General features: G+C 45.3%; 2 protein-coding genes across 2 annotated transcripts in view; both read left to right on the forward strand.

Moving 5' to 3' along the window:
- Window positions 1-24,624, forward strand: part of LOC309567211 (uncharacterized protein) — a 272,509-nt gene that overhangs the window by 204,430 nt on the left and 43,455 nt on the right. Inside the window, 1 exon segment of the mRNA XM_082272588.1 lies at window positions 21,250-22,056. Within this exon segment, the coding sequence (XP_082128714.1) occupies window positions 21,250-22,056 (807 nt within the window).
- On the forward strand, window positions 120-19,898 carry LOC309566959 (uncharacterized protein; the record flags this gene model as incomplete). Its single annotated transcript, XM_082272279.1, has 6 exons — window positions 120-223; window positions 17,145-17,220; window positions 19,203-19,337; window positions 19,424-19,547; window positions 19,664-19,805; window positions 19,886-19,898. 6 exons carry the CDS (start codon window positions 120-122, stop codon window positions 19,896-19,898), a joined length of 594 nt encoding a protein of 197 aa, XP_082128405.1.

A 24,624-nucleotide genomic window follows, 5' to 3' on the forward strand; every position in this document is an offset into this window, starting at 1 on the left:
ACTACAAAAAATAGACTGGGCCTTACATACTCATACGGACATGAAAGAGACACAAATCAGCAACATACTGGAAGGGTTAAAAATGGCAATGCAATCAAACTACAATCAAAGGAGTAGCCATGGGGGCCAAGTCTGCCCCCAGTGTGTCTAACGTCTTCATGCAGAAGTGGGAGGAGGAACAGGTCTTTAGTGTACCCAGAAGAAATCTGAAGTACTACCGCAGGTACATAGACGATACTATAATCATCTGGAAACGTAGCACAGATTCACTACAGGAGTTTTTTTGATGAGATCAATATGAACATATATGGTATCACGTTTACTGGTGACTTCCACTTTGAACATATCGCCTTCCTGGATTTAGAACTTTCTAAAAAAGACGGACTACTGGCAAGCAAACCCTACTTCAAAAAAATGGATAGGAATGGCTATATCCCTAAAAACAGCTGCCACCATCCGAAGTGGCTGGAGAACATTCCGAAAGGACAACTCATGAGCATTAGAAGAAATTGTAGCGATTTAGCGGATTTCGAAACCGCTGATCTCACAGACAGGGCTCACCTCCGCTGACCTCACACACAGGGCTTACCTCCGCTGATCTCACACACAGGGCTCACCTCCGCTGATCTCACACACAGGGCTCACCTCCGCTGATCTCACACACAGGGCTCACCTCCGCTGATCTCACAGACAGGGCTCACCTCCGCTGATCTCACACACAGGGCTCACCTCCGCTGATCTCACACACAGGGCTCACCTCCGCTGATCTCACACACAGGGCTCACCTCCGCTGATCTCACACACAGGGCTCACCTCCGCTGATCTCACACACAGGGCTCACCTCAGCTGATCTCACAGACAGGGCTCACCTCCGCTGACCTCACAGACAGGGCTCACCTCCGCTGACCTCACACACAGGGCTCACCTCCGCTGATCTCACACACAGGGCTCACCTCCGCTGATCTCACAGACAGGGCTCACCTCCGCTGATCTCACACACAGGGCTCACCTCCGCTGATCTCACACACAGGGCTCACCTCCGCTGATCTCACAGACAGGGCTCACCTCCGCTGATCTCACAGACAGGGCTCACCTCCGCTGATCTCACACACAGGGCTCACCTCCACTGATCTCACACACAGGGCTCACCTCCACCAATCTCACACACAGGGCTCACCTCCGCTGATCTCACACACAGGACTCATCTCCGCTGATCTCACACACAGGGCTCACCTCCGCTGATCTCACACACAGGGCTCACCTCCGCTGATCTCACAAACAGGGCTCATCTCCGCTGACCTCACACACAGGGCTCACCTCCGCTGATCTCACAGACAGGGCTCACCTCCGCTGATCTCACAGACAGTGCTCACCTCCGCCGATCTCACACACAGGGCTCACCTCCACCGATCTCTCACACACGGGGCTCACCTCCACCGATCTCACGCACATAGGGCTCACCTCCACCGACACAATGCAGCCACTGAAGTTCCTAAGTGATGACAAAGGGAGAGATAAGGTGCAGGAATTGGGGGGGGGGAACCTGAAATGAGGTACCAGTCAGAGAGGGCTATGGGCATGGGTGGCAGAGGGATGAGAAGATGAGGATGGATAGGAATGGGTGGGGCAGATGAAGGGGGAACAATATGGTCAGCCCTTGAAGGGGCACAAAGGTGTTGGGGGGAGATGGGGGGCAGCAGGCTGGGCAGGAACTCAAGAGAATGGCTGGCAGAGGTAGCAGAGGCGATCGAGATGTGCAAAGAGGTGATTCTGCCGCTCACATCTCAAGGGCCCCACGCACACTGTGGACCCCACCTACAGGCACTTCTTTCGGGCGCTGCAGCTGGCATCAGTGACAGGTCCCTCAGAGCCAGCACAGGGCGCAGAGTCCGCTCAGTATGGAGAACTTTGAGCTTCTGTGTGGAGGAGGAAGAGCGGAGAGAGGAGTTGGCTGATGTTGAAGGGCGCTGTGCTTGTGTTGGGGGCAGATCAGGGACAGCAAGGGGGGCTTTGCATGAACGGAGCTCTGCAAAGGCTGAATGTGCTGCACACCCTTTCTCAGCAATCTTACTTGGCAATTACAGGGGAGCCTCCACTGATTCCAGGACTCTTTACTCCAGCAGCAGGACCCTTTCCTGCTGTCTTTGTCCCCCCCCCCCCCCCTCTCTCTTGGTGCGCAAAATGTTCAACAAATCTATAGGAAGTATAAATTGCTTGAGATCATGTTTTACACAAGATTTTTCTCTGCTGTGCTCCTGATTCAAGGAGGGGAACTCGCTTAGACGGTCGCTTCGTTTTGTGACCATTAGTAAATTTGGAATTGTGACTATTTGTTGACTGAGTGCTTTAGTAAATCTTTTCTCCGACTAAAAGTATTTGATAATGCATGCTGCAGTTACTCTGAACTCCACAAGGTGGTGGTCTCTCTCAAATCTAGACAGGAGGTTTCTATGGACTACAGACAGGAAGTGATGTCAGGTTCATACAGGAAGTGATCTGGAATAAAGACAGGAAGTTCCATCTGGCAGGAAATAGAAGACATTGCTGCAAGTGGCAGAGGAGGTAATAAGATCTTATTTTCTATTTACACCCAGTAACCCCCCCGTCATGTCCGTCCTCTTCCTCCATAGTCACTGTGACCTCTTTTATCTCCAGCAGATGATGATACACACATATATAGTGTGGAAATGTAGATTATCCTCGTATATTACAATGAGGAAATCTATGATCTGCATTTTTATTGTAATTTATATCAAATAAATATATTTTACCAGTTATTGATGATTATAAATAAAGTTTTGTATGAATTTAGTGATATATGATGATATAGAAGATGTAATTCTGGGCTACAAATGGTTAAGGAATATGGGCGGGGGTAGCATAGTTGCCAACATTTAAAAAAAATTTCCAGGGACACTTTGCAGCACAGCTGTCAATTACCCACCACACCCACTTCCCTAAAGCTCCGCCCACTCAGCATAATTAATCTCCGCCTATTTATCATCAGATTATAGGGTCTACTCAATAATGAGAGAAGTACAAAAACTACTGTTGGGAATCGGTGCAACGTTGCACAGATGCAGACGGTGCCATTGCATTGCATGTCAAATCAGACCAATGTGTACGTGGGCTAATAGAGGGGGGCTCAACTATTTGAAAACAAAACAAGTCACATCTGGGTGAGCCAAGATGGTTTTTATAGAGAAAAAGGTATTTATTCAAAATTACCCCATTAAATACATGGCAGTTAGGGGGATAGAATTGTTGCCAAACTTCACAACTTCATTACAAACGTTGCAGATGATTGTTTAGTAAATAAATATCTGACCTGAATAAGCCCCCGTTCACATAGGGGCGATCCGACTTCGGGTGGCGACCTCCGAGGTCTATGAAGTCTATGGCGGTCGCCTCCGGGTCGTCCCAAAGAAGCTCCGGACCCTTTTTCTAAGTCGGAGCGACTTGTGTCGCTCCTATTAGAACGGGTCCGCAGCTTCCCTATGGAAGGCGACCTGTGAGGCGACCAGGTCGCCTCACAGGTCGCCCTAGTGTGAACGGGGGCTCAGAAGCTGTTTGAGAAAGTGGCTAATTTCAGCAGTCAAATAAGAAGCCAACTTCAGCATCCTAAACAAAACATGAGGCCTCTGCATTGTAAGATCAGTGATGAGAGAGATGACTTACCTGAACTACTTACCCATCACCCCAACCCTGACCTGTGACCCCTCGTCACCCCAACCCTAACCCCCCCCTCAATCACCCCAACCCTGACCTGTACCCCTCCATTGCCCATCCTTGACTTGTACCCCCTCCATCACCCCAACCCTAACCTATAACCTCTCCATTGCCCCATCCTTTATCTGTGACCCCTCCATCACCCCAGCCCTGTGACCCCCCACTGTCACCCCAGCCCTGAACTACTCTTACCTGAACAGTGTGGGGTGATCTCTCTGAGTCGCATATATACGGAATTTGGGACCCTTTCACACTGAACACCATTGACTGCATTTTGAACTGCACTTAAACTGTAAAGATAGCCCAAAACCAAAGTAATCCTATGGGCATAGTTCAGGAGGACATGATACAAGAGATGATCAGAGACTGGGGAAATGATACAAGAGATGGTCAGAGACTGCGGACATGATACAGTAGATGGTCAGAGACTGAAGACATGATACAGTAGATGGTCAGAGACTGAGGATATGATACAGTAGATGGTCAGAGACTGAGGACATGATACAAGAGATGATAAGAGACTGAGGACATGATAAAAGAGATGGTCAGATACTGAGGACATGATACAAGAGATGGTCAGAGACTGAGGACATGATACAGGAGATGGTCAGAGACTGAGGACATGATACAGTAGATGGTCAGAGACTGAGGACATGATACAGTAGATGGTCAGAGACTGAGGACATGATACAGTAGATGGTCAGAGACTGAGGACATGATACAGTAGATGATCAGAGACTGAGGACATGATACAAGAGATGATAAGAGACTGAGGACATGATACAAGAGATGGTCAGATACTGAGGACATGATACAGGAGATGGTCAGAGACTGAGGACATGATACAAGAGATGGTCAGAGACTGCAGACATAATACAAGAAATGGTCAGAGACTGTGGACATGATACAAGAGATGGTCAGACACTGAGGACATGATACAAGAGATGGTAAGACACTGAGGACATGATACAAGAGATGGTCAGATACTGAGGACATGATACAAGAGATGGTCAGAGACTGAGGACATGATACAGGAGATGGTCAGAGACTGCAGACATGATACAAGAGATGGTCAGACATTGAGGACATGATACAAGAGATGGTCAGAGACTGTGGACATGATACAGGAGATTGTCAGAGACTGCGGACATGATACAGGAGATTGTCAGAGACTGCAGACATGATACAGGAGATTGTCAGAGACTGCAGACATGATACAAGAGATGGTCAGATACTGAGGACATGATACAGGAGATGGTCAGAGACTGAGGACATGATACAGGAGATGGTCAGAGACTGCAGACATGATACAGGAGATGGTCAGAGACTGCAGACATGATACAAGAGATGGTCAGACACTGAGGACATGATACAAGAGATGGTCAGAGACTGTGGACATAATACAGGAGATGGTCAGAGACTGCAGACATGATACAGGAGATTGTCAGAGACTGCAGACATGATACAGGAGATGGTCAGAGACTGCAGACATGATACAGGAGATGGTCAGAGACTGCAGACATGATACAGGAGATTGTCAGAGACTGCAGACATGATACAGGAGATTGTCAGAGACTGCAGACATGATACAAGAGATGGTCAGAGACTGCGGAAGAGCACTAGGGGGGCAGAAAGCACAGGGCAAGCAGAGAGCAAGGGCACGGGGGGGGACTGAAGAGAATTAAGGGGGGGTTTGGAAAGCATTGCAGGGGGGTTAGAAGGCGCAGGAGATGGAGAGCACTGGGGGGAGGGGGGGACAGGCAGGGAAAACCAGGTGGATGAAGAGCAGGGGGGAAACTAGAAATCACAGAGGGTGGAGCCCGGGGAGCACAGGGGGGAGGAGAGCACTGGGAGAACCAGAGAGCATGGGGGGGGATGAAAAGCACTGGGGGGGGCTAAAGACCACTGGCGGGGGGGGGCTATGGGGCACTAGGGGGGGCTACGGGCACTGAGGGGAGGTCAAGAGCTTTGGGGGGGGGGGCTGGAGAACACTAGGGGGGCCAGCAAAAGAAGTTGTATAGGAGGGAGATGGGGCAGCTGCATATGGAGGAATTGATCTTTCCCTATTCTTCCTGCAGCCGCTGAATACTGCAGGAAGAATAGGGAAAGATCAACTCCTCCATATGCAGCTGCCCCATCCCCCTCCTATACAGCAGTACACACACTGACTTGGGCACTCATCTTGCTTGTTCTCGCTGCGGCTCCGCCCATCCCCCCCCCCCCGGACTGTGAAGGAGCTGTCACAGTGAGAGATGCCGGTGTAGACAGCGCTCCCCCGCATTGACTCTTACTATGCAGAGGGACAGATAGACACACACAGGAGAGAGAACTCCTCACCCGGCTCCTTACCAGGGGGACAATAGCAGACTTCGGGCGGAAAGAAGGGGCGCATTCTCGGCTCATAAACCTTCATTCAAATTAGACCGTAGCCTTCATCTCACGATACTACACTGCAGCACCGCCCCCACGAGAGCTATAATTGGTTTTGATTAGTCCTGCCTTATGATGGGCATTTTCTGTGTCCAATGAGGTTTAGCAAATTACGGGCAGCCCGAGGCAACACTGATCTCCCGGGACTAGTCCCGGGAGACTAAATTACACGGGACAGGGTCCTTCTTCCCGGGACTGTCCCGCCAAAAACGGGACAGTTGGCAAGTATGGGGTAGGAACCCTTTTTAGGACCTCTTCACCTGCCAATAGCCCTCCTGGACCAAGATTGGTGTTTTCCAATCCAAACACGTCGGATATCACCAGGTTAGGAGAGCGCCCTCTCTGTTTACAGAAAGACAATGACCATCCTGACCATACATGGCCTACAAAGGGCAATCATTACACTACACAGGCAGCCAATGGGCAATCATTACACTACACAAGCAGCCAATGGGCAATCATTACACTACACAGGCAGCCAATGGGCAATCATTACAATATGTGTAAAAAAATTAACTTAAAACCCGCGCTAAATAATAATATAAAGTAGTGTCACCTGCAGCTGCTGCTCACTTAGGTAAAAACCAAGGAAAAGATGTAAAATATTCTAAGACATCGCTACCAGGCGTGTGCAAAAAATAATAATATAATTATCAAAATTGAAATCTAGGTAATTCAAACTCATCAAACTGCAATATATATGATGATAAAGTGCATTAATAAAAAGATCTCAAATTTATAAAATCATCCAATAATAAATATACAAAATCAGCAAATGCAATAAATATTAATAAAGTGCAATAGTGAAAAAAAAATAGATCAATAAATATATACAAAAGTACAATGAAATTCAATGATAGTGCTATAGGTGCCAGCGTGCTAAATAAAGTGCAGTCCAAAGAAATAGTCCACTTAAAACTTAAATAAGGTGCTGGGTAAAGTGCTTGAGGGGCTCCACACAGGTGCCAAGGTGCTTCAAAAAAGACCCTTTTGGGGATCCACTCACCAGACTTTAAATATAATTGAGCCTCAAATATGCAGTGGTTTTCCAAAAAAGATAGCCAATAGGGATGGATGGGTCAGCAGGGCCTCCAACAAACCCCCAGCCTTTATTTATAGTTCCCCCTCGATCAGGTACTCGAAAATGAAGGGAAGGAGCCAAACATAGTGAAGCCCATAAAGCATTTATTATATTATAATAGATTAAAACTACTCACAAAGATGTAGCATAAAAACAGCGTTGTATAACCGCAATAATCACAACAGATGCGTCCACTTCCGGGAACGCTGCCGGCGTGCGTTCCACGGGGTGTAGGAAGCACTCTGGCACCTATAGCACTATCATTGAATTTCATTGCACTTTTGTATATATTTATGGATCTATTTTTTCACTAGAACACTTTATTAATATTGATTGCATTTGCTGATTTTGTATATTTATTATTGGATGATTTTATAAATTTGAGATCTTTTCATTAGTGCACTTTATCATCATCATCATATATATTGCAATTTGATGAGTTTGAATTACCTATATTTCAATTTTGATCATTATATTATTATTATTTTTTTGCACACGCCTGGTAGCGCTGTTTTAGAATATTTTAAATCATTACAATATGCAGCCAACACAATGATGGAGTGCAGGGGTCAGGAGTATGGAGCATAGAGTATCGTACATTGCTGGTCAGGAAGATAAAAATATTGCCCAGCCTGCCCTGAAGAATATGTTCCATCATTGGTGTCAAAGGGAGGAAAATACTGAGGGCTCTGTGCAGAGGGTTAACTAGAACCTTTAGTGTCCTGGTGCAAGAAACCATGAAAGACCCCCCCCCCCTAACCAACAGGTTCCAGGGCTCTCTCCATCAGTCCTGGGGCCCCTCCCACTGATTCCGTGGCCCTTTACTTCTGCAGTGGGATGGATTCTGCTGTCTTTGGCCCTACATGGCAGTGGAACAACAGAGCCCAATCACAAGTAGGACCTTGCGACCTGGTAGTTCCACCACTGTCTCAGCTCCGCCGATTGCACGCACAGGGCTCGCCCCCACCGATTGCACGCACAGGGCTCGCCCCCACCGATTGCACGCACAGGGCTCGCCCCCACCGATTGCACGCACAGGGCTCGCCCCCGCCGATTGCACGCACAGGGCTCGCCCCCGCCGATTACACGCACAGGGCTCGCCCCCGCCGATTACACGCACAGGGCTCGCCCCCACCGATTTCACGCACAGGGCTCGCCCCCACCGATTTCACGCACAGGGCTCGCCTCCACCGATTTCACGCACAGGGCTCACCCCTATCAATTGCATGCACAGGGCTTGCCTCCGCAGATTGCACGCACAGGGCTCGCCTCCGCCGATATCACGCACAGGGCAGAAGCTGGGCAGAAACTCCAGAGAGCAGCTGACAGAGGTAGGAGAGGAGTTTGAGATGTGCAGAGAGCTGATCCTGCCTCCCCAACACATCTCAAGGGGACCCCCACACCACATTCAGGCACTCACCAGGCTCTAGGCACTGCCGCCAGCATAAGTGATGGGTCCCTCCACACAGGGTGCAGAGTGTGCTCGGAATGGAGAACTTCGAGCTTGTGTTTGGGGAAGGAGGAGTGGGCAGAGGAGTTGGCTAATGTTGGAGGGTGATGTGCCCACGTTGGGGGAAGATCAGGGACAGCAGGGGTATCTGCATGGAGGGGACTCTGGACAGGCTGAATGTGCTGCACAACCTGTTCTCACCAATCCTCCTTGGAAAGCCTGGCACAGCTTGGATGCTTCCACCAAACAGTGCCTCCTGCCCTCCAAACCCTTCCAGCAGACCAAGAGCTAATACCAGTCTTTTACCCCAAGCATCATACACACACTAGATGTTGAGGTAGAACCAAAGGAATGACTGTTTATTGAACTGAAATACAGGTTTTTGTTTTTTATACACTTCAAAAGTAGGTCAGTCACCTCATGAACAATAAAACGAAATATTTACTGACAACATCACACACTGGTTTAGATAACGAGGTAGAGTTGACGCCAGGCTGTTCATTTTTCTCAATGCCAGGTTTCCCAGGCAACGAGTAAACATCCTCCCCCTCAGTCCAGCGAGCTGCGCCGGCTTTCTGTCAACGCATGCGCGGTCAGTTGGTCTCCAAGGAAACAAGAATAAACATCTCCCGTTCTTTCACCACCTCAGTCCCTCTAGTGGCGCCAGCTATTTGTGAGCTGAGCGCATGTGCGTTGGGCCCGGCATAGCTGTTAGTGGCGGAGGTTCCTGACCGCTCCAGCGGATATGTTTTTTTTTTCCATCCAGCGGGCTGCATCCACAGGACAGGCTTTTTGAGGACTTGCTTTATACCTTAGTGGCAATGGAGAGGCAGTGTTGTGCTGATGATTTTGAAGTGATGGTGAAAAAGGACAAATAGGGCAGAACTGAACACTGGTACTGGTGCTGAACACAGAGATCCGCCTACACAGGGAGGTACGAACTATAGCCCAATACACAGGGAGGGAACCACCTACATGGGAGGTACCAGAGCTGGGCCAGGTAGGAAGGTAGGAGAGTACAGATGTGAGGAAGGAGGGGGGTTGATGGCTGAGGAGGCAGATGTGTGCAGAGGTGGGGGGATGAGAAGAAAGTTGTGGGTGCAGAGGTCAGAACTTGGGCGGGGAAATGAGATGTTGCACACTGTGCATAGCCCACTCCTGAACCCTTCACTCTATATGAAGCGCACTCCTGAACCCTGCACTGTGTATGTCTCACACTCCTGAACCCTGCAGTCTGTTTGTAGCGCACTCCTGAACACTGAACTCTGTACATAACATGCTCCTGAACACCAGACTCTGTAGGCAATGCACTCCTAATCTCTGCACTCTGTACGTAATGCATTCCTGAACCCTGCACTCTATACATAGCGCACTCCTAAACCTTGCACTGCATTCCTGAGCTCTAGACGTAATTCACCCCTAAACTCTGCACTCTGTACGTAACGCGCTCCTGATCCCTGCACTCTGTACGTAGCGCACTCCTGATCCCTGCACTCTGTACATAGCGCACTCCTGATCCCTTCACTCTGTACGCAGCGCACTCCTGATCCCTTCACTCTGTACGCAGTGCACTCCTGATCCCTTCACTCTGTACGCAGTGCACTCCTGATCCCTTCACTCTGTACGCAGCGCACTCATGGCTGTGGGGACCTCTGAGGCTGTGTTTTGCTTGTGTTTTGCTTGTGCATGCCAGCAGAATGCTTGGATGTATAGGGAGAGGTATAAGCAGTAGAAAGAGAGAAGTGCTTATGCCGCTGTACAGAACACTGGTGAGACCTCACTTGGAGTATTGTGCGCAGTACTGGAGGCCATATCTCCAGAAGGATATAGATACTCTAGAGAGAGTTCAGAGAAGAGCTACTAAACTAGTACATGGATTGCAGGAAAAACTTACCAGGAAAGGTTAAAGGACCTTAACATGTATAGCTTGGAAGAAAGAAGAGACAGAGGGGATATGATAGAAACTTTTAAATACATAAAGGGAATCAACTCGGTAAAGGAGGAGAGCATATTTAAAAGAAGAAAAACTACCACAAGAGGACACAGTTTTAAATTAGAGGGGCAAAGGTTTAAAAGTAATATGAGGAAGTATTACTTTACTGAGAGAGTAGTGGATGCATGGAATAACCTTCCTGCAGAAGTGGTAGCTGCAAATACAGTAAAGGAGTTTAAGCATGCATGGGATAGGCATAAGGCTATCCTTCATATAAGATAGGGCCAGGGACTATTCATAGGATTCAGATATATTGGGCAGACTAGATGGGCCAAATGGTTCTTATCTGCCGACACATTCTATGTTTCTATGTTTCTATGTTTTGTGTCTATCTAGCAAGGTTACTTTGCGGTATAAACAAGGAATCTCAGACCTCTGCAGTGTATAAATGTGCTTTTACTATACAAAACATGCTGTACATACAAACTATTACAATATTAGGAACATAATACAAGACTGGCAGATATAACAATGCCTAACAAATGAACAGCCTATGGTCTGTAAGCAGCAGAAATGCACTTAAAATTATCACGTCTTAAACATACAACCCTTGTCCCAAAAATATCAAATAAATACTTAGCTCTGGTAGTTGAAATTCAACAGCTTCCAATGGATCTCTGGAGAAAGCAAGGCAATGAGAAATCCTGGCTGCATCATGGCTGTCCCACAGCCTCAAACAAAGAGCCAACCTTCTCCAAACGAACTCCTTCCCCCAATGCTCACAATTTATTTCCCTTTTCTCTGATGTGTGATTATTGGACGTGTATGACACTCCTCCAGATCATCACTACCATCAGAATAGGACACATATTCATCATCAGAAACATCAAACTCTATCTCCTCATCCTCACTATCATTGGAGGAGACATCCTCACAATCCCAGTTTTGGGATGTGACGATGGCACGTACCCTGGCTTTACTAACAGGTTTACGGCCCTTTCTTTTCCTTAAGTCATTAATTGATTTGGTTATGAGGGCTGCACACCGCTCTTGCAAATCATCAGCCCGACTAGCAGTTGAACGCACACACTCTGAAGCAACTGCTAGTTGGCCTTTTAACTTCTGCCTCTGCCTTGTCCCTTCTCTGTGATTCTGTATAGAGAGCATGAAGAAAGTACCAACCTACTGGGGACACTGTCCTCTTCTCTGCTTTAATTAAATCCAACCCCTTAAGGCTAAAATCTACAAAATGATCTGAGACTTTATCACCCCAAGTCTTATTCAAGGGAGAAGCATACTTTACAAATACTTTAGCGAGAGGCTCCCTCTCATTGTCTCTGGCCCAGATAGGTAAGCTGCACACTTCCTTCTGGACACCAGAAACCTCTGCAGCCTTGCTTTTCCTAAACAGCTTACGCAGCATTGTTGCTTAGCACAAACTACACCATACACCACAGAAAACGTCTGCGTCAGTTGAGTTTATACCGCAAAGTAACATTGCTAGATAGACCCAAGCAAAACAGGCTGTCAGGCTCAAAGGTAGGAAGGGGCTTTCGGGCTCGTTTGGGCTCTTGTTCTCTGATGGTCCTCCCACCCCACCTGCACCTACTTTTCTGACCTCCTTAAAGAACTCCTGCCAGCAAGTGAAGGAAGCCTTCACCATCTCACTGGTGAAGAAATATGTTGCAGGATACAAAATAGACCAAGAGGAGGACAAACCTGGAGAAAACAGAACAGACTCCTCCCCCACAGTTCTGTACTGCACCAGCAGCATCCTCCTGCTATCCAATCCATTCTCTTACTGCAGAGAGTGACAGTGACATCACTCCTGTCAGTCAGCAGGCTGCCGGAGATTGGAGCCTTGCAGCCGGAGTTCTGGTAATTATCCTGATTAGCCGACAACTCCGGCCAAAAGTCAGCAAGTTCCCCTTCCTGGACATTATGATGACCCGACATTGTCCTCACATCACTGCCTCAGAGCAAACAAGTCTCAGGAAGGATCGTATTTATCATTCCTAATCTGCAGATTTCAAATCCAGTTCAGAAACCAAACAAACCCAACAGAGGAAAGGGAATTTCTGATCCGGCAGGCCAAGAAGGTCCCAGGACCTCAAAATTGTAGCAAACTTTAAACAGTCCAAACTAAATGTGTTCCCATGGGATCAGTAGTTCTTAAATGTACAGCAACCCTCCTATTACCCCCCTTACATCCTATTATTGTGTGATCAATACCATCCAAATGATTCTTACCTTCATTTCCCAGAGTTATCCGTCTACAAGGAGACCTGTATGGATGAAATGACGCCACCAATGAGGATGGAAGAGGACCGGAGTCACATGACTGAGAAGATACTAAACCTCACCCTGGAGATCATCTACCTGCTGACCGGAGAGGTGAGGAGGATTCTGGGAGGTCACATGACATCACTCTTATCTCTATTAATAAAACACAGAGCTGACCGGAGAGGTGAGGAGGATTCTGGGAGGTCACATGACATCACTCTTATCTCTATTAATAAAACACAGAGCTGACCGGAGAGGTGAGGAGGATTCTGGGAGGTCACATGACATCACTCTTATCTCTATTAATAAAACACAGAGCTGACCGGAGAGGTGAGGAGGATTCTGGGAGGTCACATGACATCACTCTTATCTCTATTAATAAAACACAGAGCTGACCGGAGAGGGGAGGAGGATTCTGGGAGGTCACATGACATCACTCTTATCTCTAATAATAAAACACAGAGCTGACCGGAGAGGTGAGGAGGATTCTGGGAGGTCACATGACATCACTCTTATCTCTATTAATAAAACAGAGCTGACCGGAGAGGTGAGGAGGATTCTGGGATTCTTTTTTTTTTTTTTTCACTTATACATTTTTTATTAAGGGTTTGAGATAAGTCTGTACAACAAAAGTATACATTATAATCAAGTAATTTAACAAAGTAGGAAAAAGTAGGGTTCTTACATAATTTTTGATACAAATATATAGCAATCACAATCTCTTATCCCAATTTATCTGCAGTACCCTACTTCTATTCCTATACAGCCAACTTGTCTACACATAGTACAGTCTCTTGCCACCCCAATTTTCCTTCTTTTATACCTACATAAACAACCCTCAAAACCCCCCCAAAAAAAAAACCAGAGGGGAAAGGGGAAAAAAAAAGAAAAAGGGGGGGGAGGATATTGATCCCTTCCATTTCCTGGCGGGCAAATGTTACCTCGATAAATACTCAACCCTTACATCATACTTCCATTCAATTTTTCAATCTAGTAGTGCTATACCTTCTCTCCATAAGATAAATAGATTCCATGCTCCCCACGTCTCTATATATTTTCCCCTCTTATGTTGAGCTGTCATTACTAAATCCTCCATTTTGTTTATTTCCTCTATTTTCCGAACCCAACCTGCTATTGTTGGAGATGTTTGTTTTTTTCCAGTTAAGGGGTTTACAAAGTCTGGCCGCATTTGCAAGATGACATATTACCGATTCTCTATATTTCCTCATTGATGAGTTATTTAGTTGTAGAAGAAAAAAAGCCGGATCTTCCGGAATCTCAACTTCTGTAAACTTTTGCATGATCACTCTAACCTTTTTCCAAAAGTCCGTCAATTTGGGGCAAGACCAAAAAATATGGATTAACGTGCCCTCTTCTACCGAGCAGCGCCAGCATCGATCCGAGTTATTAATCGAGATTTTTTGTCATTTATATGGAGTGTAATACCACCTAGTCAATATTTTAAAATGATTTTCTTGATATTTAGTACATATAGAGGATTTATGGACAAGGTTGATCATACTCTGACGCTGCTCCGGTGAGAAGGCACGAGACAACTCCCTCTCCCATTTGTCAAAATAAGATAATTGATATTGCCTTTCAGGTGTATTTATCAGGTCATATATTTTGGATATCACGTGATAAATATTTCCTGTATCCCAGCAGTATCTTTCAAAGGTTGTCAATTGACGGTTATAATTCTGAGGGTTAGGGATTGAGCGAAGAAAATGTGATAAATGAAGTGTGTTCCAGAAGGGAAGTCTAAAAACATCCATCTCATTCATTAATGTCTCCAGAGAAGGCCATTTATCTTCCCTTAACCACTTTACCACCGGAGGATTTTGCTGTCTTACATCTGGGCCACTTTTTGCGATTCGGCGCTGTGCGAATTTAACTGACAATTGCGCGGTCGTGCGACGCCATACCCAAACGAAATTTACGTCCTTTTTTTCCCACAAACAGAGCTTTCTTTTGGTGGTATTTGATCACCTGTGCGATTTTTACTTTTTGCGCTATAAACAAAAAAAAGAGCGTAAATTTTGAAAAAAACAACAATATTTTTCACATTTTTTTATATGAAATTCCCCCCCAAAAAAATGTAAAAATCAAAATTTTTTAAAATTTTTGGCCAATTTGTTTTCTGCTACCTATGTTTGGTAAAAAAAATTCACATTAAGCGTATTTTGATTGGTTTGCGCAAAAGTTATTGCGTTTACTAACTAAGGGAAAGATTTCTGTCATTTTTGGTGTTTTTTTTTTTTTTTAATGCGTAATGCCGGCGATCTGCGATTTTTTTTTTTTTTTTTGTGGGACTGCGACATTGCGGCGGACAGATCGGACCCTTGACTGACATTTTTGACACTTTTGGGGGTACCAGTGACATTACTGCAGTAATCAGTGCTATATATATGCACTGTTACTGTAAAAATGACACTGGCAGGGAAGGGGTTAATTTTATTGGAGAGGGAGGGGTTAATGTATGCCTGGTGCTTACTGACGTGTGTGGGGGGAGGGGACTATGTGACACAAGGACAGATCGCATGTTCAGCTATGCTGAACCCTGCAATCTGACCCTGCCTGTCACTTGGGAGATCCGCCCACACTAGATCCGCGACGATCGGGGAAGAGCGGCGGCGATCGCCGCTGCTCCTCCCCTGGCCCGACTCCCGCTGTGACTGAATACAGCGGGAGCGCGCGCGCCGCCGAGAAAGGGGTGTGTCTGACGACGTAGTACTACGTCGTCAGACGATAACGAGCCACTTTACCGCAATAGTACTACGGTACTCAGACGGCAAGTGGTTAAGAAATGTACGGCTTAGAAATGACCTGTCATACTGAGAGATGTAAAAGATTGTGCCTCCATGCCTATGGGAAATGTTGGGTTCCCCAAAATTGGGAGTAATGGCGAATCAAATGTACATAAAGAATTCTGGAAGCATAGTTGTGAGCAAATTTGTAACGTCGTACCAATTAACTGATGTGATTTCAACTCTGTTGGTAATTCATCGTAGCACCATAGTGCTCTATTAACCACTTAAGCCCCAGCCCTATTTCAGACACTTTTTGTTCACAAGTTAAAACCAGTATTTTTTCCTAGAAAACTACTTAGAACCCCCAAACATTATATATATTTTTTTTACAAAAGACTCTGGAGAATAAAATGTCGGTCATTGCAATATTTTTTGTCACGCGGTATTTGCGCAGCGGTCTTTAAAACGCCATTTTTTGGGGAAAAATTTTGAGAAATCACATTTCACTGCATTTAAAAAATACTAAACAGTGAAGTTAGCCCATTTTTTTGTATATTGTGAAAGATGATGTCACGCCGAGTAAATAGATACCCAACATGTTACGGTTTAAAATTGCGCCCCCCCATGGGATGGCGACAAACTACGGTCAATAGAGATCTCAATAGGCGACGCTTTAAATTTATTTAACGGTTACCAGTTTAGAGTTAGAGTGTAGCTCTTTAAATTATTGCCCACACTCTGGTGATCGCGGCGATACCTCACATGTTTGGTTTGAACAGCGATTTCATTCGCGGCTCGACTTCCGTATACTTTTTTTTTGTGCGCGAGCCTACGGTGACGGGGGCGGCTAAAATTTTTCTTTTCCTATTTATTTTTTTTTTTTTTTTTTACTTTATTACAGGTTTTTAAAAAAAATAAAAATCTGATCACTTTTATTGCTGTCACAAGCAATGTAAACATCCCTTGTGACACCAATATGCAGTGACAGGTACTCTTTATGGAGGGATCGAGGGTCTAAAAGACCCCAAACCCCTCCACTACACTTCCATGTATGCAAAACGCAGAAAACGGCATTTTTGCATACAGCCATTTTTTAAATTTGCCGCTTTTTGCAGCACAGTAATCCGGTAGTGACGTCATGGACGCTGCCTCCGTGTTACGTCATCGGAGACCCGATCTAAGCCGTTTCCGGCATTGATCGAGACTCCATCCAGCCGGCGGACGTGCCGGCTGGGTGCTCGGGGCTCCCGGTGGGACGGAAGGCGGCGGGAGGGGGGGGGGGACGTCCCCTCCCGCTCACCCGGGTAATGATCGAGCGGCTCCCGAGAAAGCCGACCGTTGGCTGTTAACCACGGTACCGGAATGATGCCTCTAGCTAGAGGCATCACCCTGGTATACCCCCGCGAAGTCTGCCGACGTAAATATACGTCAATATGCGGTAAGTGGTTAAGTGGAATAAGTGTATGTGCCTGCTCAATTTGTATCCAGAGCTCAGAGTCTCCATGACGACACCAATCAATTTGTCTTCGAAGGTGTGAAGCTTGAAAATATTTACGCATATCTGGTAAAGTCGCTCCTCCCGATCTTTTAGACAGCGTTAGTAACTGTCTTGAGAGACAGGGTTTCTTATTTGCCCAAACAAATTTGATAAATATTGAATTTATTTGTTTGAAATAATAAGCTGGGACCTTAATGGGTAGTGTTTGAAAAGGTATAAAAATCTTGGTAATATAGTCATCTTTGGCAGATTACACCTACCAAACCATGTACAGTGCCTTGCGAAAGTATTCGGCCCCCTTGAACTTTGCGACCTTTTGCCACATTTCAGGCTTCAAACATAAAGATATAAAACTGTAATTTTTTGTGAAGAATCTACAACAAGTGGGACACAATCATGAAGTGGAACGAAATTTATTGGATATTTCAAATTTTTTTAATAAATAAAAAACTGAAAAATTGGGCGTGCAAAATTATTCAGCCCCCTTAAGTTAATACTTTGTAGCGCCACCTTTTGCTGCGATTACAGCTGTAAGTCGCTTGGGGTGTGTCTCTATCAGTTTTGCACATCGAGAGACTAAAATTTTTGCCCATTCCTCCTTGCAAAACAGCTGGAGCTCAGTGAGGTTGGATGGAGAGCGTTTGTAAACAGCAGTTTTCAGTTCTTTCCACAGATTCTCGATTGGATTCAGGTCTGGACTTTGACTTGGCCATTCTAACACCTGGATATGTTTATTTGTGAACCATTCCATTGTAGATTTTGCTTTATGTTTTGGATCATTGTCTTGTTGGAAGACAAATCTCCGTCCCAGTCTCAGGTCTTTTGCAGACTCCATCAGGTTTTCTTCCAGAATGGTCCTGTATTTGGCTCCATCCATCTTCCAATCAATTTTAACCATCTTCCCTGTCCCTGCTGAAGAAAAGCAGGCCCAAACCATGATGCTGCCACCACCATGTGTGACAGTGGGGGATGGTGTGTTCAGGGTGATGAGCTGTGTTGATTTTACGCCAAACATAACGTTTTGCATTGTTGCCAAAAAGTTTGATTTTGGTTTCATCTGACCAGAGCACCTTCTTCCACATGTTTGGTGTCTCCCAGGTGGCTTGTGGCAAACTTTAAACGACACTTTTTATGGATATCTTTAAGAAATGGCTTTCTTCTTGCCACTCTTCCATAAAGGGCAGATTTGTGCAGTATACGACTGATTGTTGTCCTATGGACAGAGTCTCCCACCTCAGCTGTAGATCTCTGCAGTTCATCCAGAGTGATCATGGGCCTCTTGGCTGCATCTCTGATCAGTCTTCTCCTTGTATGAGCTGAAAGTTTAGAGGGACGGCCAGGTCTTCGTAGATTTGCAGTGGTCTGATACTCCTTCCATTTCAATATTATCGCTTGCACAGTGCTCCTTGGGATGTTTAAAGCTTGGGAAATCTTTTTGTATCCAAATCCGGCTTTAAACTTCTCCACAACAGTATCTCGGACCTGCCTGGTGTGTTCCTTGTTCTTCATGATGCTCTCTGCGCTTTAAACGGACCTCTGAGACTATCACAGTGTTCATTTGAATTTAAAGTTCTGTTTTAAATTCTGTAAAATTCTACTAGGTAAGTTTATTTCCATGGCTTCTGATTTGTTAAAGTTTATCTTCAAGTTGGAGATGGTACCTTACTGTTCAAATTCTCTGATAAGGTTTGGTAGTGAAATCAATGGGTTAGCGATTGAAAAAAGAAGATCATCTGCATAGGCAGAATTTTTATATTGTTTCTTCCCCACTGGGATGCCCTCAACATCTTCATTTTGTCTTATTTTACATAAAAATGGTTCCAAGGAAAGAGCAAAGAGTATGGGTGATAGGGGACACCCCTGTCTCGTCCCATTCTTAATCAGAAAAGGTTCAGAGAGAATCCCATTATCCTTAACTTGGGCTGATGGAGCAGAGTATATGGAGGATATCCATTGTAACATTGTCTTTCCTAAGCCAATATGTTTAAGTGTAGATGGCATATATTCTGGGATTCTAACATGATATTCCTATTGGTTCCTCAATACAGAGATTTCCTCTGGTGAAGTCAGGTGATCATATGACCATCACAGTGCCTCCATGTGACTTCCTAAACCCTGAGAGACACAACATGGAGAAGATTCTAGAAGTCACCAAGAAGATGATGGAGCTGCTGACAGGAGAGGTGAGCGGTGCTGGGAATTCTGGGACATTATCCAGTAACAGACAAGGGATGTGTCTGGATGGTGACTGTATCATTGTGTGTGTCAGGTTCCTATAAGGTGTCAGGATGTCACTGTCTATTTCTCCATGGAGGAGTGGGAGTATTTAGAAGGACACAAGGATCTCTACAAGGACGTCATGATGGAGAATCAGCCGCCCCTCACATCACCGGGTAAGAGGAGACTTTATTGTAAAGGAGAGAGCAGTACGGAGGATCCACCTAGATCCCCCATCATCTGATAAACACATAGAAACAATGTATTCAGTCAGTGTGTGTGTTTCCTACAGATGGATCCAGTAATGGGAACCCACCAGAGAGATGTCCCCGTCCTCTGTATTCCCAGGATTCCACACAGGAAGGTCACACCATCCCTCACTATTACAAGGTTGGTGGGATGGAGCATCTAGAACATGGACCCGTGGAGACAATGTGTGGATTATTTTTGGTTCTGTCGCAATAATAAAGTTTATGTCATACAGATGATGTTATTGATCTTTCTCTTGGTTTAGGGTGAAGATCTGATAGTTGATGTTAAAGCAGAAGAAGAAGAGACGTATGAGAGGGAAGATCAACAGTCTGCAGAGGTGGATGGAATAACGGGAATATCAAAGATCAGCATAGGTGGGTCATTAACACTAAATACACTGCATACTCCTGACCCCTGCACTATATACTCTATGTTGTTCTTTACATACTCCTGACCCCTGCACTATATACTCTATGTTGTTCTTTACATACTCCTGATCCCTGCACTATATACTCCATGTTGTACACTGCATACTCCTGACCCCTGCACTATATACTCCATGTTGTTCTTTACATACTCCTGACCCCTGCACTATATACTCTTTGTTGTACATTACATACTCCTGACTTCTTCTCTCCCCTCTACCCACTTCTATATATACACATAATATGGATTATTTTTTGTTACACCCATTTCCTACCAGCTGGATATTTTCTATCTGATGATCTGATTGGAGGACAGACTTTTACATGGTGATAATAATGTGATAACATCCTCCAACTTTGGAACCTTAAACAGAAAGTGATAATGGGGGAGGAGTCAGTAACCCAATGATGGTGGTCTTCAGGATCAGTCCAGTCTTCATCTTCGTTGTTCTCCCCCCATCCTCACTCTCTGACCTCTGGTGGGGCTCAGCCTTCTTGTGTTGGGAGGATGGCAATGAGTGATAGAGGGGGAGGGGGCACTCGTCCTATAATCCCCTCATCGCTGTCACTCCTATAATAGACATTTCTCGTTGTTTCCTCACTCTCTGACTAAGGTCCATGAATAAAGAAATGAACTGGTAGGAGATCAGAGGACCCATTTACTAGTTACCTTGAGGGTGGAATTGTAAGATCCTCAGAGACAAAGCTGTCTGATGTGGGCGGAGTCCTGGTTTAGGGGAACCAATCTGCTGATGTCTAGTAATAATCTTCGTATTTCTATTTTAGTAGATGGACGGGAGATGAGGAAAACCTCAGAGGATTCTCTCACTTTGTCTCCAGACTGTAAAGTAGAAGATGAGGACATCACACAGTATAGTCCAGGAGAAAACCCGGCTACCTCAAATGTCCATCCGGGACCACACCGTGTAGATGGACCATCGTATTCCTCTTATCCTGAGGAACCTCAGACTGTGAGGGACAGTGCCGGACCATCGTATTCCTCTTATCCGGAGGAACCTCAGACTGTGAGGGACAGTGCCGGACCATCGTATTCCTCTTATCCTGAGGAACCTCAGACTGTGAGGGACAGTGCCGGACCATCGTATTCCTCTTATCCTGAGGAACCTCAGACTGTGAGGGACGGTGCCGTCCTTCCAACAGATAAGAGGTTTTCCTGTCCTGAGTGCGGGAAGTGTTTCAGTTGTAAATCCAATCTTAATGTTCATAAAAGATCTCACACGGGGGAGAAGCCGTATTCCTGTCCTGAATGTGGGAAATGTTATTCAATGAAGTCTCATCTTCACAGACATCAGAGATCTCACACGGGGGAAAAGCCATTTTCCTGTCCTGAATGTGGGAAATGTTTTTCACAGAAGTCTGATCTTAACACACATCAGAGATCTCACACAGGGGAGAAGCCATTTTCCTGTTCTGAATGTGGGAAATGTTTTTCAGGGATGTCTGTTCTTAACACACATCAGAGATCTCACACAGAGGAGAAACCTTATTCCTGTCCTGAGTGTGGGAAATGTTTTTCAGTCAAGGCCAGTCTTCACACACATCAGAGATCTCACACAGGGGAGAAACCTTATTTCTGTCCTGAGTGCAGGAATTTTTTTTCAACGCAGTCCCATCTTCGCAGGCATCAGAAATCTCACACAGGGGAGAAGCCGCATTCCTGCCTTGATTGCGGGAAATGTTTTGCAGTGAAGTCCAGTCTTTACATACATCAGAGATCTCACACGAGGGAAAAACCATATTCTTGTTCTGAGTGTGGGAAATGTTTTTCAGTCAAGGCCAGTCTTCACACACATCAGAGATCTCACACAGGGGAGAAACCTTATCCCTGTCCTGAGTGCGGGAAATGTTTTTCACAGAAGTCCCATCTTGCCAAACATCAGAGATCGCACACGGGGGAGAAGCCATATTCCTGTCCTGAGTGTGGGAAATGTTTTTCACAGAAGTACCATCTTTCCAGACATCAGAGATCTCACACGGGGGAGAAGCCGTATTCCTGTCCTGAGTGAGGGAATTGTTAATCACTGAAGCCCTATCTTCCTGTACATCAGGGATCCCACACAACCCTGGAGGTGTCTTAGTGCCTTGAGTGCGGGAAATGTCTTCTATATGAATGTTGGTGGACATGTGGGGAAGAAGCACACCCTGATATACACCTCAGATATACTCCATGGCTGATCTTCATCATGTAAGAAACACTTCATAAGGAGATCAGAGATCACCAGAGACATGGATGAAGTGTTGTCCCGTGTTGGCCATTGATAGCAGGAGAAAAATAAAAATGGAGTCCTTACCTCTCATTGGCTGAGTACATTTTGTGCGGGAAGATTTCACAAAACCCTTAGAGGTCTATTTATAAAAAAACATTATTTGAAGAAATGTGAGAAGTATTTGCCCATCTGTGAGAAATGTTGGTGGTATTTCCAGTATTTGGTATAGTGATTTCCTATGATCATTAGCGCCATCGAATGTCCATAATGGGATATTCCACATTTTCTACTGATGGAGATATTTCAGGAGAAATTCTTCATTATGGCCAAGAGATGGCGCTGAGGATCATAGGAAATTCCTGTCTTATCTACAGTCAGAACTTGTAACGTCTGGGGACATGCTTGGAGTGATGAAAATGGGAAGTCAGTGAGAGGAATCAGGGCGGCCATGTTGTTTATAATTTAGAGGTGATGTGCATAGCATGTCCATGGCCACCTTACTGCAAAGGATAAATAAAGATTGGGGTGGTTGCCATCTATATGCACAGCTTGTCAGCAAACATTGGGGGGGGGGGGCACACTGGAGGTTTCTTCAGCTGTCATTGTGCTTTTGCTGGGTGTCCATTGTGTCCCTGTGCCTTTAAAGAGGGGTGGGGCTTCCTCCAGGAAAACCTTCCCTTAATCTATCCCCTGCTATATGTGCTCCAACCTGGAGATTCTCAGACCTATAGAGTTAGGCCCGCAGTATACAGAGGAGCCTTGGCGTGGGCACTGCGGATTACACAGATATATGAAATGTCTGAAACTAGAACCTCCGTTTTATCCTGAATTGTTAGACAGGACAATTTGTTTTGTGTTTTGCAGGCTGGCTGGTAAGTGTGTGGGAAATGTTTATGTTGTCTGTGATGTAGAATAGGAGACCCCTAACAGCCGTGATCTGCTTTCCATAATCCCGGGAAGACATCTTCTGCAATTCACACACTTTTATCTGCATTCCAAAATCCTCCTTATCAGTCCATTGATAGGTGAAATAAATGTGGGGGGAGGGGGGGTTGGATCTCCCCTATTTATTATAAATATGTCTTCTCTTGTCTCTTCCTATAGTTAGCTCCTCTATCAAAGCTCTGATAAGGTTAATGGTGAGGATAGAAGAACAATGCTGGCTATAAAAATAAACTCACTTGTATGGACGTATCTCTAGTTTATTTCTCATGGACCTCACTGGGTGTATAATGACTCTGTCAATGCTTTCTTCATTAATAAAACTTTTCTGTTCAATAAATAAATAAACTCACTGCTTAAATAATCAAGGATGTCATTTATTATAAAGAAAGTAGAAATGATAACATAAAACACTAAAAGAATACTACAGAGTACTGATAGACCGATATCGGTTTTTCGTTGCTTCATTTATTAACATTTTTAACATTCTTCACACCTTAACTGCATGAAAACTGTTTAGGAAAAGTGCACTTGCAGGGACATTTCACATCATCTCATTGTGCATTCATGAATAATAAAGTACTGCACTCACTCACTGCAATCATTTTAAATCACTACTGCAGTGCAGTCCCTGCAAAACTGCTAGAAAAAAGCTAGACAACAGCTACACAGTGGATTGGAGTCAGTGGACTACCTCTGCAGTATGGCACTCACTGCAACTGCAGCAGTCAGTGCAAAACAGCTAGAAAAAAGCTAGGCAACCACTAGACAGTGGATTGGAGTCAGTGGACTACCTCTGCAGTAGGGCACTCACTGCAACTACTAAAGTCAGTCTAAACTGCTAGAAAAAAGCTAGGCAACCGCTAGACAGTGGATTGGAGTCAGTGGACTACCTCTGCAGTAGGGCACTCACTGCAACCACTTCAGTCAGTGCTAAACTTCTAGAAAAAAAGCAAGGCAACAGCAAGACAGACAGTGTATTGGAGATAGACTGGAGTCAGGGGACTACTGCTGCAATAGTGCACTCACTGCAATGATTTACTGCAGTCACTGCAAAACTGCTAGAAAAAAAGCTAGGCAACAGCTAGACAGTGGATTGGAGTGGAGTGGACGCTACTCGTCAATACTCCCAGTTAAGTAGAACAATATTATAATGCAGAAATCAGAACATTTCAGCATGGTCACCTGTTAAAGGTCTTCTGTTTTGTTCATACAAACATGATCAGGAGAAGTGGAGGAGAGAGAGAGAGGTATCTTCTAGCATGGGAAGAAAGTCTTTTGTAGCATGCCTCATTTTCTTTCCACCACTGAAGAGGATCACCACTTCTTCTGTCCATTACTGGTTCCTTCAAATAGAGATGAAGTTCATCATCCAGGCTCATAGCTGCAGATTCAGAAGAAATTGA

The sequence above is a fragment of the Pelophylax lessonae genome, assembly GCF_965119305.1.
Source record: "Pelophylax lessonae genome assembly, chromosome: 11".
Taxonomy (NCBI): Eukaryota; Metazoa; Chordata; class Amphibia; order Anura; family Ranidae; genus Pelophylax; species Pelophylax lessonae.